This window comes from Ctenocephalides felis, unplaced genomic scaffold, assembly GCF_003426905.1.
Source record: "Ctenocephalides felis isolate EL2017-DRISC unplaced genomic scaffold, ASM342690v1 CF-g0.4_SCAFFOLD_01492, whole genome shotgun sequence".
NCBI classification, from domain to species: domain Eukaryota; kingdom Metazoa; phylum Arthropoda; class Insecta; order Siphonaptera; family Pulicidae; genus Ctenocephalides; species Ctenocephalides felis.
In genome coordinates this window covers 10,147,266-10,163,770 of record NW_020537646.1, presented here as the reverse complement: position 1 = coordinate 10,163,770, position 16,505 = coordinate 10,147,266, and the positions used below count along the sequence as shown (strand labels likewise).

General features: G+C 30.2%; 2 protein-coding genes across 2 annotated transcripts in view; one reads left to right on the top strand and one right to left on the bottom strand.

Moving 5' to 3' along the window:
• The window catches only part of LOC113371693 (calcitonin gene-related peptide type 1 receptor-like), a 196,694-nt gene that overhangs the window by 20,801 nt on the left and 159,388 nt on the right, over positions 1-16,505 (top strand). The gene's annotated exons all lie outside the window — the stretch shown is intronic.
• Positions 65-10,616, bottom strand: LOC113371694 (33 kDa inner dynein arm light chain, axonemal-like). The gene is made up of 4 exons (XM_026612346.1): positions 10,420-10,616; positions 3,195-3,351; positions 991-1,191; positions 65-226 (listed from the first exon to the last, which is right to left on the bottom strand). Exons 1-4 carry the CDS (start codon positions 10,614-10,616, stop codon positions 65-67), a joined length of 717 nt encoding a protein of 238 aa, XP_026468131.1.

The window sequence follows — 16,505 nt, the reverse complement described above, 5'->3', positions numbered from 1 at the left end:
GTCATGAAAGTCATACATCTCTATTTTATTACCCAGACTAATACAATACAATATTTCATACAAGTTATTTTTTCGGCGCGATGATGCCTTCCAGTTGGGCTTTGAGTTGTTGATTAGTTTTCTTGAGAAATTGGACTTCCTCTGCGTGTTTCTTATCTTCGGCAGCTCTAACTTCTTCTGCTCGCCTTTCCACTTGTTCAGCTTTATTCTTAAGCTCGGTCACCACCTAAAATTAAAAATATATAGGTTGATCACATATCTAACTTGAAAACCATTATTATTTTGAAGGTCGTTATTTTGTGTGCCCAGCATCCTTGAAGTATCCTACCTATTGATACGTGTAGTAATAACTGATCTGATTATTCATATGAAGGGTTATTAGTACTTTTTCAACACGTAGAGTATTACTATTCTACCATACAAATTTTTATCAAGTAGTACTATATAAGCGAGCAATTCCTTCTACTCCTTGAACCTAATTTTAAAGTGATGCTGTCTGTATCAACAGCGGCGACGTGCATAGCATTCTTGGCACAAAATACCCAAGTTTGTAAAATAATGGAACATATTTCAACAAGGAATTCAAGACGTCTGTAGTTGAATTTTGGGTAACTTTTCTTATCAACTCATGTTTCTTGTAAAATTTATAGGTTTACGAGAGCTATTGCATAAAAGGTTCGTTGCTTGCATATATTATGTCCAGCGGAGTTATTTATCGGCTTGTATAAATTTTGTGCTTGCATATATAAATATAAAGATAAATAGAATTTTATTTTGCCTGAGGAAACTATAGGGTGAATTTGTATCCAAGACATTTCTTGTCATTATTTAGTCATTAAATCTATTGACAATATCAACTAAGTAACTGTTTTGACGAGTGCATGCCCTTATGTAATATATCAACAAAATAGCATTAAACAAAAAGGAAAAAAGTTTTGATCCTTAAAATTATTAGATCAATATTTTCTTAATTTTTTTTTTAAAACTCACTTTCTCCAGTTCATCTCGTTCAGTCACAAGTTTTTCAACTTTTTCAATGAGATCTTCTCGACCCTGTTCAGCCTGCAGCGCCTTCCTCATTCCAAAGGCGACACTGCTGCAGTACAGAGTCTGATACGCCTCCATCGTCATATTCATTTCGTCTCTGACACGAAGCAGCAGCAATCCTCTTTCGCTACAGTTAATGGTTACCTAGAAATATTCTTGAGATTTTCGTATCAAGATTTTCACGCTTAAATAATAAATAATAATATCGGACACTTTGAATATTATAAAGACATGTTTTGTTTGACATTTTTTGAGACTTAATGTTTTGTTCACTACTTCAAACATAGATGACGAGAATATTTCGCATTTTTCTATGGAAATTTAATACTTTGATATTGAGATTATGTTCTATAACATTTACTTTTATACTACAGATTCAAGCTCAATAAAATGCAAATGTGGTGTATGAGAGCATAATTCAATATTGTATGCGCGCATATTAAAGCGATAAAAACACATATTGCTATAAGAATAAATTAAATTTAAATTTGTGTGGGGGAAACAACATCATATTATATATTATATCAACTTATTCTTAACGCAATGTTAAGAAATTAGGACTGAAATCAAACTACTTAAATTTTCATGGTTTCAATGGTTAAGATATTTTAAAAGAATTTAAGTGAGGAATTTGATAAATAAAATATTTGAATGTAGGATATCAATATGCAAAGTTTGTTTACTTATATGAAGAATTACAGTGCTATTTTTAGCATATTTAATATAATATTTGTCGCCTAAATCTTGTTTACTCCAAATATTGCATGCAAGCTCCAGATGGCCATATTAGTACAATATTTATAATTTAATGTGAAATGTTTTGAAAAACGATATCCAAGAAAAATTTATCCTTAAATATTTTCTATTTGATATAGCTCTAACAATCAAAACCTAATATTAGCTTTATTAACTTCCCGTAAGGTAAGTTATAGTAATCGCAAAAAAATCGAAAATGAAAATTTTTATATATCTTTACGTTTCAGAGGTTCTGAATATTTTGGCATACCTTAGAAAAAAATGGATGTATGTGTGTGTGTATGTGTGTGTATGTGTGTGCGTGTGTATGTGTATTCTGATACAAATTTTCGTCGACGATTTCGGGAATACGGATGAAACGATTTGGATAATTGAAAAAACATTCGATTTGTATTGATAAGGAGACATACTGTTTAGTTTTTGGCGAAGGCAGGTCTAGCCGTTCCGAAGATATGGGGCAAAAAGTGACAAAAACGGTAACTCAGTTTTTAAGAGAACGGAGCGTCGGATTTGAATAATTTAATAATCACTTGTATTAACAAGATGAAGAACTGATAAAATTTTTATGATGGCAGGTCTAGCGGTTTCGGAGATCTAGTAAAAAAGTAAATAAAAATGCCATCTGGCGGTCAAAAATGATCATTAGACATATGCACATCAAATTATCAGATATTTTATAGAGATTTTAACAATAAGTATAAATTTTGTTTACATTCCTATGGGTTCCGTACCAATGCTTATCCGATAGACGGCGGCGCGGCGCTTACGGGCTTCGATATTTCGTCTCTATGCAGTTAAAGCAGTACGATTGCTTTGAAAAAAAGTTCAAACATTCCAAAATATTTCAAAATACACTTTTCTTCAAAAAGTCTTTTTTTGAAAAAAAGTAAATTTTTGTCAAAAATTTATAGTTTCTCAAAAATCTAATTTTTTAGAGTAATTTTTTTTCAGAAATGTTATTCTTTTAAAAAAAAAATTTTTTTGGTACAGGAAGTTCTAGCAATTTGCCTTAAGGCACGATGCCATGCGCCCCACTAGTTTTTATTTTTAAGCTAAATGACGTATCCATTTTCACAACAGTTTGATATATATTCAAACCAGAATGAATATGTGCAATTTCAAATATATTCCTGACTTCAACATTCATTAAACCTCCTTATTTTTTAATACTGCGGCGTTTTTCTTGTATATCATATATAAATTACAATATTACCCTTACAATATACGACGTGCACACGTCAATTGAAAATTGAAAAAAAAAATATAGACGTCTTTGGCAATACAAGCAACGCTTCAATACACGTCACATGTTGTGTCAATATAAAATTATACATCTACGTAAATCTAATGGAAGAAAGAAGTAAAGGAGCGTAGAGCAAGTGATCAATCACCTGTCGAATAAGCTCGTCGAAGCATTGGGTATAGAGTTCTCGCCTTGCGGGACAGATGCCAGTCTCACGCGCCTGCCTCTGTTGCAATTTCATGTCGAGTTGCTCTTGGAGATTTACGACGTCCATACGAATCGCGGGCGTACTGGACACCTGCTGTCTGTGGACATCAAAATAATGAAAATCACATAAATACGGTTCGAGACAAAGCACTTACTATGTGGCCAAATCAGCGTTTTTTTTTAAAGGTTACATGAAACACACAAAAGATACGCATTTTTATGGAGGTATACCAAAATACGCACATATATGTTTCTCACATTGTTTTGCGTAATAACAATGTTACCTACCTAATTAAAAATAATGTAAATATTTTGTTTATGTTACAAGCACTTCTTGACATTTATTTGTCAAATCAATTAGAGCAACGGTATATAAAATGAAATTCAATTTTACGTATTGGGCTCACCCGTAGGTAAGCGACGGGACTTGTTTCAGAGGTCCCGGGTTCGATACCCACTTCGAGCAGCTTGTTGTCAGGCAGCAGTGACAACGATTTTCACTTGGAAATAAAGATAGCGATATGTTTCCAAGTGAAAATAGCCCTTGCCCGGCATTGCTGCACTAATAAAAAAGTCAGCCCTATAAGATTAATTCTAATAACAAATATCATCAAATATGGATGGATTAACCATTGGGTTACCATCTAAAAAATACGAAGTGAGAAGAAGTTTCAGCCCAACAGCTCATAGGACGTAAGGTTCTGATTGCTGTTAAAAATATTTAAACATATAAATTTTACGTACTTATGGCATTTTGGGGCTGTGCGAGCAAATACAATATGCCCAGTCGAAAATATTAGGACAGATTACTGATGCTCCATGGTTCCTAAGCAATAAGATCTTACACGACGATCTTCATAATGAATTTATAAACAGAATTATAAAAATCAACAGTGTCAAATATTTTCATAAACTAGAACATCATTAAAACTCTCTAGTCATTCAGCTTCTTTGAGACACCAGTTTCAAAAAGACTGAAAATAAGCTGCCCAATACGAACAGTATTGGTGATTATAGTCATTGGATAATTTATATGTGTATTTGAAAGTGTGTGTGAATAAATGATATATAAAACAGGCCAACAAAGAAAATGGTGCAAACGATTTTAATGCTGTTTTTAAGTATATTTGCGGCGCTGATTTAAAAAATGACATTATTTTTTTTCTATGAGCTTTAGTTTTCAATATATGATATATATGATGTACAAGGAATGAAAGTACAAAATAGTAATACAACTCAGAAATTTATTTTAATGAGATGTACCTGCTTGTACATACAAATTTACAAGACCCATTCGGCCTTTTAGTTGGGACATTTAGTTGACACTGTGAAAAGTTCTTTTCTGTGACGATCAGCAACTTTTTTCAAAGTTCCAGACTAGAGCTGACACAAAAAAATGGTTTGCAGATTTGAACTCAGCGCAAAAAATACTATAAGAATCAGCTCTAACATTTGATGCACCAAACAAAAAAAAATTGTAGGCCTGTGTAATACTCTGATTGCTAATTAGCTAATATAATACTGTGATTGCTATTGAAAATAAAAAAATATGAACTACTTAGAATGATGACACACCGGTACGTGAGCAATAAAACTTTGCATAACGATCTGAGGGTGCTACATATTAAAGACTTTATACAAACAATATCCACTAATCATCATCACAAATTAGAAAATTACCCTAAATCATTCCGCTACTTCTTACGTCAGAATTAAGAAGGCTCAAATAATTGACTTGATCCAATAAATTGTATCTAATAGCGATTACCAACTGGGGTAACTACTATATATAATTATATTTAATTGATGCCAATCAAAATAGCTCATTAAATTACTTATTAACGAGAAGCGATGATTTCATTATTAACTTCCCGTAAGGCAAGTTATAGTAATCGCAATAATATCGAAAATGAAAATGTTTATATATCTTTACGTTTCAAAACCTTCTGAACATTTTGGCATACATTAGAAAAAAAGGATGTATGTGTGTGTGTATGTGTGGGTGTGTGTATATGTGTGTGTGCGGATACAAATTTTCGTCGACGATTTCGGGAACGCGGATGAAGCGATTTGAATGATTCAAAAAACATTCGATTTATATTGATGAGGAGACGTGCTGACTAGTTTTTGGCAAAGGCAGGTCTAGCCGTTCCGAAGATATAGGGCAAAAAGTGCCAAAAACGGTAACACAGTTTTTAAGAGAACGGAGCGTCCGATTTGAATAATTCAAAAAACATTTTACTTATATTAACAAGATGAAGAACTCATCAAATTTTCATGAGGGCAGGTCTAGCGGTTTCGGAGATCTAGTAAAAAAAGTAAAAAAAAATGCCATCTGGCGGTCAAAAATGATCATTAGACATATGCACATCAAATTATCAGATATTTTATAGATTTTAACAATAAGTATACATTTTGTTTACATTCCTATGGGTTCCGTACCAATGTTTATCCGTTAGACGGCGACGCGGCTCTTGCGCGCTTCGATATTTCTTCTCTATGCAATTAAAGCAGTACGATTGCTTTGAAAAAAAAGTTCAGAATTTCCAATATATTTCAAAGTAAATTTCTCTTCAAAAAGTCTTTTTTTTTCAAAAAAAGTAAATTTTTGTCAAAAATGTATAGTTTCTCAAAAATCTATTTTTTTCAGAGTAATTTTTTTTCAAAAATATTAATATTAAAAAAAAAATGGTACGGGAAGTTTCAGCAACTTGCCTTAAGGCACGATGCCATGCGCCCCGCTAGTTTAAACTTTTAATGGTCATTTCTATTTTATTCAAATTATATTTTTCACATATTTCTGAAATGATTTCACAAGATAACTTCAAATCATTTTCATAATAAAAAAAATTGCTGCTCACCAATAATATCGAATCACGTTATTAATAGCTTTGAATGAAATTAATATATGCGTTATTATATTAGTATTTGATATTGACTACAAATCTGATTCTAGGTTAGCAAATGACGAATATCTATTGAATGGCGAAGCCGATGTATTAAATATGATATAATAAAGTAAAATACATTAATTAATCATGGATGAATTTGTGGCTATATATATAATCCGCATTATAAAAAACGAAAAATAAAATTGCATGAACCGTTTTCAAATATCAGTCACATAATGAAAGTTTTAATTATGTGTTTATTCTGAACAATATTTTAGAACTAATACAGAAAATTAAAAATTATGTTTTTTTTTTAAAAGTAGTATCTGTGAAAAGGTACAAAAGGATTCAATTCAAATACACAGTTATTGACAAATAAATCTGTCTACGTAAAACTCATATCTCCAAAGAAAGAAATGAGTCTTACATAGAATGAAACTAGTTGGATGTATGGCATCGTGCCTTAAGGCAAATTGCTGGAACTTCCCGTAACGTAACGAAATGTTCGAAGAATACTGAATGTTTTCAAATAGATTATTATTAATATTGTAACATTGTCTAATATTTATAAGAATTATATAAACTGAATTGCAAAGTTGAAATTATTTGTTCAAAGTATATTAGAACAATAGTCAGAATTAAAAATAAAATCTGAATTATTTTTGATATACAAAAAAATTTTTTCTGAAAAAAAAAGTTGAAATAATTTTTTTTCCAAAATCAATTATTTTGTTAAGACAAGCATAAAGTTATTTGAATCATTTAAATCGGACGCTTAGTTCTCTCAAAAACTGCAATTTTTTACATATTTTGCTCCGTATCTTCGAAATGGCTGTGCCTGCCTTTGCCAAAAACTAATAAACACTTTTTCCAATCATTACTAATTGAATGTTTTTTAGATCATTCAAATCGGATACTCCGTTCTCTCAAAAAGTCGATTTCTATTTTTTGCACTCTTTGCTACGTATCTACGAAACGGCTGGACCTGCCTTTACCAAAAACTAATCAGCTCTTTTCTCTGTCAATAGGAATCGAATGTTTTTTGAACCATTCAAATCGGTTGATCCGTGCGCCCGAAAACGTGACTGGAAATTTGTATCCATACATACATACACACACACACCCATCCATTTTTTCTGAGGTGTGTCAAAATGTTCAGAAACCTTCAAAACGTCGAAAAATGCAAATATTTTCAATTTCGATTTTCGGCCCATTACAATAGCCTACCCAACGAGAAGTTAATAAATGAACCAATTATGAAGCTGAATATGCCATATTACCCTAATGAGAAATTTAAAAACAAATATGGTACAAAAATTGCTGCTTTAGTCATGGGAACAAAATGCATGCAAATACATACTACGAGACGTGTTCGGGTGGTTCAATATCACCGACAGCGTCAAAATCGCGCCCGCACGTCAAATACCTTATACCGCGGTAAATTAAACAAACGGATCCGATGTTGTTGTTTGCTGCGTTTATTGGTTTAGCACACACGAGCGTATATAAACGCATACAATAAACGACCATGGATATTGCTTTATGGTTATATAGAATAGTGCACATGAAAGTTCACTTTGAAGATTTTGGTAGCCAGAAAAAAATAAACTAGGGAACAAGCTGTGACTTGTGATGGACATAGCAATATATTACTAAATGAATAAAATATATATTTAATCTTAGTTTACCAGTATCAGGTAGCATAGTAGTATCAGTGTCAAAGTAGCAATTAATTTGTTAATGCTACTTGGAATTGTGTTTCAATTAATATTGCACACCAAATGCTGAACGAGCAACAGGTGTTTCTTGCTGCGCAGACATTGGACAAGAAAGTTAGGATCTTGTAAATTAATTTCATTTATGCAAAGTTCGAGAAATGAGTTACTTAATTAAATTAGGTTGAATTTGCATCAAAACATTGTTCAAGTACGAAATGAAAAATACAGTTACGCATTTTGCTATCATCAAAATAATAATACAAAATTAAGTTAATTATCAATTATGTTTCAAGTACAAATACTGATATCTTTAGCACTGGATAGGAACAAAAAATAGGAAGCATAATATTTTCTTCGAGTGTTGCAAAACTATTGTTATACTATATTGTTAATAATTTAAACTGCAAATTAATTTTTTTCTTATCTAAGTTTTTTTGTTCTAAATTCTTGAGAGGTTGTTGAATATGATTTTTTCTATCTTTATTAATACGTCGACTGATTAATACAAATGAAACTATAGTAGAAATATAACTTTTCGATTCATTTAGAAAAGTTAAAAATATAACCAAGATCACATAAATAGCTTAGTAAATAAAAGAAATTTCTAACAAGCATCATTTGTAGTAATGTATACAGTCATAAATACGGCGATAAAAATCAAGTAAATTATAAATAAAGTTATAATATATGAGTGTTAAGTTTAATAAGTTTATAGGTTTGGCTGTCAGCCAACAAAAAATAATTTTCACCAACCGTGCATGATTTTAATATTCTGGATATAATTATTAATCTAAATATAGCTCTGAACTGTCTGCAGCATATAAAAAGCTTTGACATATACAAGCCTACGTAATATGAAATAAATACCAATGTTATGTCGCAAACGGAGTAAATATGACAAATAAGTATCCAGCATTTGTCGGAGACATCTTCGCATTCAAATACAGTCAATAAATATATAAAATCGTTTTTAACAAGGTACTAGAAATATATTTAATAAATATGACATGTTTTCGACATACCAAAAGTCAATCGACGGATTAATTATAAGCCTTTGATAGCAATCGTTTGAAGCTAAATGATGAAAATGGGAAAATTGAAATATTAAAAGCTATTGATAAAAGATTTGCGACAAAATATAACATATAACCAGACTAAAGAGCTTTTAGTACATAGACTTGTGTATATATAAAAATAATTTAATTTAATGTAGAGTTAGCAAACTTGAAGCTTATTTCCAGTATTGCAGGTGGTTCCCAGGGAAATTATACAGTATTATACTTTAATCCTGCATCTGTAGGGTAAATGTATAATAAGTGGTAAATTAAGTCTGTCTCATAGCAATGGAGACTCTTTTGCTCTAAGGAAAGATCTTTAGATAAACGACATCTTAGTTTTTGTCCGTACTTTCACGAATTACAAAAGTTACCTACTACCCTTTCATTCAGTGGATAAATTGAACACGGGTGCAAAATGTAATGATAAAAATGATAATACTTCTACAGCAATTTATTCTGTTTATATATCAAGTATACGTTGGATGTAATATTTTTATCAGATTTCATTTTGTCATTTATTTGTTAAAAAAAGGCTTTTGAGTTTCTGTCGCCCGCAATGTGTAATATAACAGACGCACTGATAAACTTTTCTCTCAGGAAAATTTGTAATTGCAATCACAATATTTTTTGAACAAAATCGTGGAAAATGATGTCATGCAATTGACTTATAATAAGCATAAAAGTAGATTTTGTAATGTTTTATTCTTATCGACTATCGCAAATACTGTTTTCAAAAAAGTATTGTACATTGAATATTTTATTCTCTTCACCGCACTTTTAAAAGTAATGTTAATAATATTGCCATATTTTTTAAAGTTTACCATAAGCTATTTTTAATGAGAGTAATTTTAGACAATCATTCTTGTCTATGAGCCATAAATTATGAAACGATTCTAAATGTTATTCCTGCCATAAATATTCAAAGGATCAAAGATAGAAAAAATATACACAGGCCTACAATTTTTTTTTATTTGGTGCATCAAATTTTAGAGCTGATTCTTATAGTATTTTTTGCGCTGTTTTCAAATGCAAATCATTTTTTTGTATCAGCTCTGGTTTGGAACTTGGAAAAAAGTTGCCGAAACCAGGTCCATTCTAGGTCGTCACGGAAAAGTGTCAACTTATGTCCCAACTAAGGCCGAATGGGTCTTGTAAGTTTGTATGTACGAGTATGCATATCTCATTAAAATAACATTCTGAATTGTATTACTATTTTGTACTTGCATTCCTTATATATTATATCTTGAAAACTAAAGCTTATAGAAAAAAACCAATGTCATTTTTGAAATCAGCACCGCAAATATACTTAAAAACAGCATTAAAATCGTTCGCACCATTTTCTTTGTTGGCCTGTATTATCTATCTAAAATGTTTGTCCTATATAAGAATTCTCGCATATTTCTGCTCTTTTGTGTAAATTTTTTGTTAGCAAAATTTATTTGCTAAACTTTTCTATGTTATTTGAATAGTTTCCTCTGTTACTAAAAGCTTGACCATACCTCCAAAGTTTTCCGTCTTCCTCCCATTCTTTGGGCGGCAATATTGAGTTGAGTATTTCTTCGGTTTCGCGTTTCTCGGCATTCTCTGCGATGCATTTGTCGGTCTTCATGGATGATTTCCTTTCGGAAGTCTTCACCAAAAACGGGGTGTCGTATTTGACCAGCGTCGAGGTCGATGGCATTGTTCGCTCGGCCATGGCGATGGTTTATTCTGGAAAAGATAATATAATCATCATATTTTTTTTTAAAACTACTATTATTCACGTAAGTTACATTATCGAAAAAAAATGATTATATTTGCATATCTTTACATTCCAAGATGTTCTGCACATCTTGACTCAACTTAGAAAATATTTATGTATGCTTATATGTGTATGTATATGTATGTATGTATGTGTGAATACAAATTTTCGTCAACGATTTCAACCCCCTTTGATGAGGATTCTAAAAACGTTCTGATCGTAAAAATATATGTAATTTATTTTTTGGGAAGTCGGAAATAACAATATAAAATTTACCTATATAACGTTTGTTTCAATTATTTTATGGTCAACAAAAGAACTGATGAAGTAAATCATATCGTCTATGAATATATTTTATAATAAGCAAATGTTTGTAGAATATCACGCAATATACATATTAATTCGATTTTATTACAAAGTTCTACCTTGAAACATTAACTTAACAAACAGTGCTTTAAATTGAATTTTCTTCGACAAAGAAATATCGGTTTCGATATTACCTTTGTCTTATTACTAGACGAACATCGTTACGCTGATAATGTTACGATTGCAGACGTGATTCCATTTCGAATGCAAATACTCACTCAATTATGGTTACAAATTCAAGTTTCGTGGAAGAATAATTTCGAATCAGAAACAAAGGCAAAAATATTCGATCAAAGGCCAGTCTAAAAATAAAAAATAACCGTATAGCTCTTATCGGTAAGGTCATCGGTGTTTACATTATATTTTGATTATAATGAATTGGGTTTTAGTAATAGGAGACTTTTGTACATTTGTTTTATCAAATATCTGTAAACCTACAATTTCACTGATTGTTAGATACATTTTAATTCTTAGAACTGTATCATTAGAGGAAAAAATTGTAATAAAAATTATATAAAATTGTAAACCGATATACATTTTTTAATTATTTCAACTATAATTTTATTGTGATATATTTAAACACTCTGCAAACATAATGTGCACTATTGTGCAAACTGCACCATATCGGGGAGCCATTTTGTAAATATTTTGCTTATTTATAAAATGATATATTATCGATTTGATTAAATTGTTCAAATATTGGAACATAAATAATCCTTTTTATTCTCATAATTTTAAGCTTTATATAATCCTCATTTTCAAGATTTCACATAATTTTACTTCTCCACGTTAGTAAACATGGCATATACAGTAATGGAATTTCTTGCTACATTAAAATCATTCAAATAAAAAATTCTAATAATGTACTATAGAAATATTCATTGAGCACCAATTTAATTTAAATATCAATTTTAAAAATTTTGCACTATAACACTTCTTTATATGAAGGCATGAAAGGTATGATTCTAATATTTAATTTATCTTAATTTTCTCTCAATTATAGCAATTTGCTATATGCATACACTTATTTATTCACTATATATATATATATATATATATATATACATAATTAATTGTTTCGAATTCACAGAAATGTAATTAACATAAAAGGTTTTTATTTGTATTCAGAAGTTGTCTATCTGTCATAATGTCAGCGCGGCGTTTCATACCATTCGCGACTTATGAATTTCACAATTACAATTATACTAATTAAACAAAAGGCACTGAATCAATACTTCACAATAAAATATGCCAGCTTTAGTGAAATGCTACAAATAAAATGGCCCATTATTTATGCTGAATGCCCTAGTCGTTCACAAACAATTCGAGGCATGTGCATTAGAACAATAACGTTTTGCAAAATAACAGACGTTTCTATTGTTTTATGTTTTGTACTTCTGCTTATTTGGAATCGTTTGTTCTTTGCTGTTTTGTAGTAATATAATACTTGAATCATTTTGCAATGATAGCTTTTATAAATACCGAGAACAAAGTGATTCTATATTTACATATATAAACCATTATTTTTAAACTTTTCTTGTCATTGATACTATTTTGTTACATACTTCAATATTATTTTGGTAAAAGAAAGTACAAGCCCAGATCCTGATGACTAAAGCTCAAAAACTATGTTTAGCTCGATCATAAAATCATTAGAAAATATTCAAACTACAAAAATTTTACTAAGCGCAATATCTTTACAAAACTACTTACAAAAATTTTACAAAACCATATCTTTATTTAAAAAATGTAGCACAAATTTGTTATATTAAAACTAGAACTCAAGAAATGTTGCCTAATAGAAAACAAATATATACATATATATATATATATATATATATATATATATATATATATATATATATATATGAATGCTTGCAAGATGAGCATTATTTGTGTTTGTCAATAAGCCTTGTATTACTCTAGAGATTTTGCTGATCACACATATTAACATATTAATTAATGTTCACACACGTTTGCTAGTTAAAATGCATGCCATGTATTTGAGAACTTTGATTAACAAACGTCCATAGATATTACGACGGTAAAAGTATATAATTGCAATCATAAAAGTATATGAAATTTAATCACAACATCAGATTTAGATATTTAGTTAAAAAAGTATTATGAATAAATATAAATTTTCTACAAATCGTGAGGAACTACAAAATATATGTTATCATTCAAATTTTATGTGTGTATTTCATCACAATAAATTATTCATTCTGAACTGGAAATAAACAGAATGTAAAAAATCAATAGAATCTATTTGGTATGGAAATAAGTGCTCTATATTTACTTCCAATTATTTAAATTTAAAAGTGATATGATTATATGCAACATACATATTTTATAACACTCTGATAAACATTAAGATGTTTAATTTTTATTTTTTTCTATGCATGCTTGTATAAATTACCTGATCGCATTGTAATAAACTATTTATAAGATGTTTTACATAATTATATTAAGTAAATTTATTCTCAAAATATTTTCGTTTATGCAAATTATAACCTAAATTATATATCAAAACCATGTATCTAGAAAGGGCCAGTAATTATGCATTCATTAATGTGTTTGCATTTTAAATATAAAATATTCCATCAAAACATAAATGCTCTATATTTATAATATATTTGATTACCTAATTAGAGAAATCATAAAATGATGCGAGTTGAGTCTTTATTTAAATGCGCTCATTTATATTAATGTAATAAATTACTTTTCAAAAATTTATTATGGTAATTTTAATATTAAGTCATATAGACGTATAGTACGAAGTATGTTAATGTTTAATAAATATTGTCTGATTTGTTTCAATTAATATTAATAATAATTATTTAACTTATTAGTAAATCAAATACCACAAATAAAAATTTCCCAAAAAATTAAAGTACGTACATGATTTATGATGCACAAATAACAGAAAAAATATTCTTATAATATCTTATATGCTTAAATATAATGTGGTTTTAAACCCTCACGATAAATAAAAGTTAAGTATATGCAAACATATTCATAAACTTTTATGGAATTTGCTTGTCTGACCAACTGTGAAAACACTTTTGACTTTTGCGAGTGTTTTAGCGAAATGAAAAAGTTTCCAATATGTTCTCAATATTTATTCAAAACAAAACATACGTAGTGCTCGACGATTAAGAGATTAAAGGTTAGATAAATTTGAAGTAAAGCACGTTCGGTAATTTTCAATTTTGATGGTTTTTATTTTATTTTTTTAATCACTAAACATATTTATTTTTTCTGAACAATGAATGAATCTTGATAAGTATTTTTCGAATACAATTTTTTTTTTCTTGAAATTAATGTTTTATGATGGCGCAAATATATATATTTTTAAATACAGAAGTCGTGAATGAAGATTATTTAGAAAATAATATTGTTTTCTCATTTTCATTGCAAATCGTGAAAACTTAGCTAGATATCAAGATTTCCGGAACAGTAATATGATCAGGAACATATGGTTGCAAGATCGAAGCTTCTACCACGGAGCCACGTGGTAAAAGTTTTGTTTAGTTCAAATTTTGTGTCACATCTTATATAATTTTATTATGCGTTATCTTATATAATATCTCAATTCGATCCAGTGATTAACATTTCAGTCTGCAAACCTTAATGGAATAAGCGATGAGTCGTCTGTTTATTAGTGGAGATGAGTTCGTCTGTTGTTTCAGGGTTCTCTAACTAACACCTGCATAATATATTGATTTTAAAGAGATGATGAATTGCCTTTAAGGAGTGAATTTGAAGTGCCTCCTCTCCATCTCATTTATTCTGTGAAAACAATGCGGTCTAGTAGCACAGTCCGACGAAAACCATTAGCATTTGACAATTTTAGAACTCATGACTGTGTAGATTGAGAAATCGATGCAAATGATCGTTTCATAACGGAAAGTTGGATAACATTTACCCAACAATATGGTAATTGAAATAACTATTATAATCGAATGCAATTTAATAAATTTATTCCATATTTGGAACACGAAATTTATGACACTCACTTTTAAAATTACTATTACATGCCCACTTACTCATATTCAGATTGCATGAGTGTAATTACTTAGTTACTCTCTGTTTTTGAAATGTATTGAAAATAATTTATTTGGCAAAATAATATTTTCCAAGTTGGTTAGTATATACAAGTACTAAATACAGTGTGTCCCAGACCTTGACACGGTTACGGTTCCAAAGTTTAAATCATAGGTTCCCAAACTTGTTTATGCCGTGGACCCCTTGCGATGTTTTTGGTTTTGTTATGGACCCCCTATATTAGAGTGACTATACGTACCAGTTTCGCTAGAACAGTCGCGGATATAACGATTATATCGAACTTCAAACTTTTCGAAACCATTTTTTTAGTACGATTTGTACTTTGCCACAAAATTCAGCTATCATCATTTGGTGAAAGTTTTTTCACGCTGGGGAACAGATCTTGAGAACATGGTAAAAGGGGAAGCAATTCGGAGCCCAATTAATATTTTTTTTCTTCTTATTTTTTGTGACCAAAATTTAAAGTTGGTCATTTAATAGTTATTAAGATATGCGAGGTTGATGGGTGGCTGGCTCCGCACTCAATACTGGTATTGACAGATTGTACGTTTTTAAAAATGCATAATTCGATTTTGATGAAACTTGAAACACATTGTTACTACACTTTACTAAATATTTGGCAAATATTTAAAGTTGGAACATGTAATAGTTTTTGAGATATGCGAGGTTGATGGGTGGCTGGCTCCGCTCTCAATACTGGTATTGAAAATGATTGTACTTTTTCAAAAATGCATAATTCGATTTTGATAAAACTTGACATGCATCGTCACTAGACTTTACTGAATATTTGACAAAAATTTAAAGTTGGAACATTCAATAGTTTTTGAGATATGCGAGGTTGATGGGTGACTGGCTCCGGTCTCAGTATTGGTATTGAAACAGATTGCACGTTTTCAAAAATGCATAATTCGATTTTGATGAAACTTGACATACGTTGTTACTATACTTTACTAAATATTTGACAAAAATTTTAAGTTGCGACATTCAATAGTTTCTGAGATATGCGAGGTTGAAGGGTGGATGGCTCCGCGCTCAATACTAAATCATTAAATCAATGCCGTAGACCCCCATTTTTATTTCGTGGACCCCAAAATTTTGTCTTCCCTGCCGTGGATCCCTTGAAAGTTGCCATGGACCCCTGGGGATCCATGTGGACACTTTGAGAAACACAAATGAACAAAATTAATTAAAGGTAGCCACGATAACCGAAAAATGAATAAACTAATGCTCCAGGTTGTACTTAAAAGCTCACAATTTCCAAACTACCAGAAACAATTTTTTTCTACTTTTTTCTCAGATAGTTAATTAGTTATCACCCCATTTTGGCTTAACGTCAAGGTCTGGGACACCCTGTGTATATATACATGCTGTGTGTATGTGTGTATATGGGTCTATGACTATGTGTATCAT

Coding starts and splice junctions, on each gene's coding strand:
- LOC113371694 (XM_026612346.1), bottom strand. CDS start 10,616: ATGGCCGAGCGAACAATGCCATCGACCTCGACGCTGGTCAAATACGAC. Junction 3,352..10,419: donor GAAGACGGAAAACTTTGGAG/GTATGGTCAAGC, acceptor TGATGTCCACAG/ACAGCAGGTGTCCAGTACGC. Junction 1,192..3,194: donor TCGACGAGCTTATTCGACAG/GTGATTGATCAC, acceptor GAATATTTCTAG/GTAACCATTAACTGTAGCGA.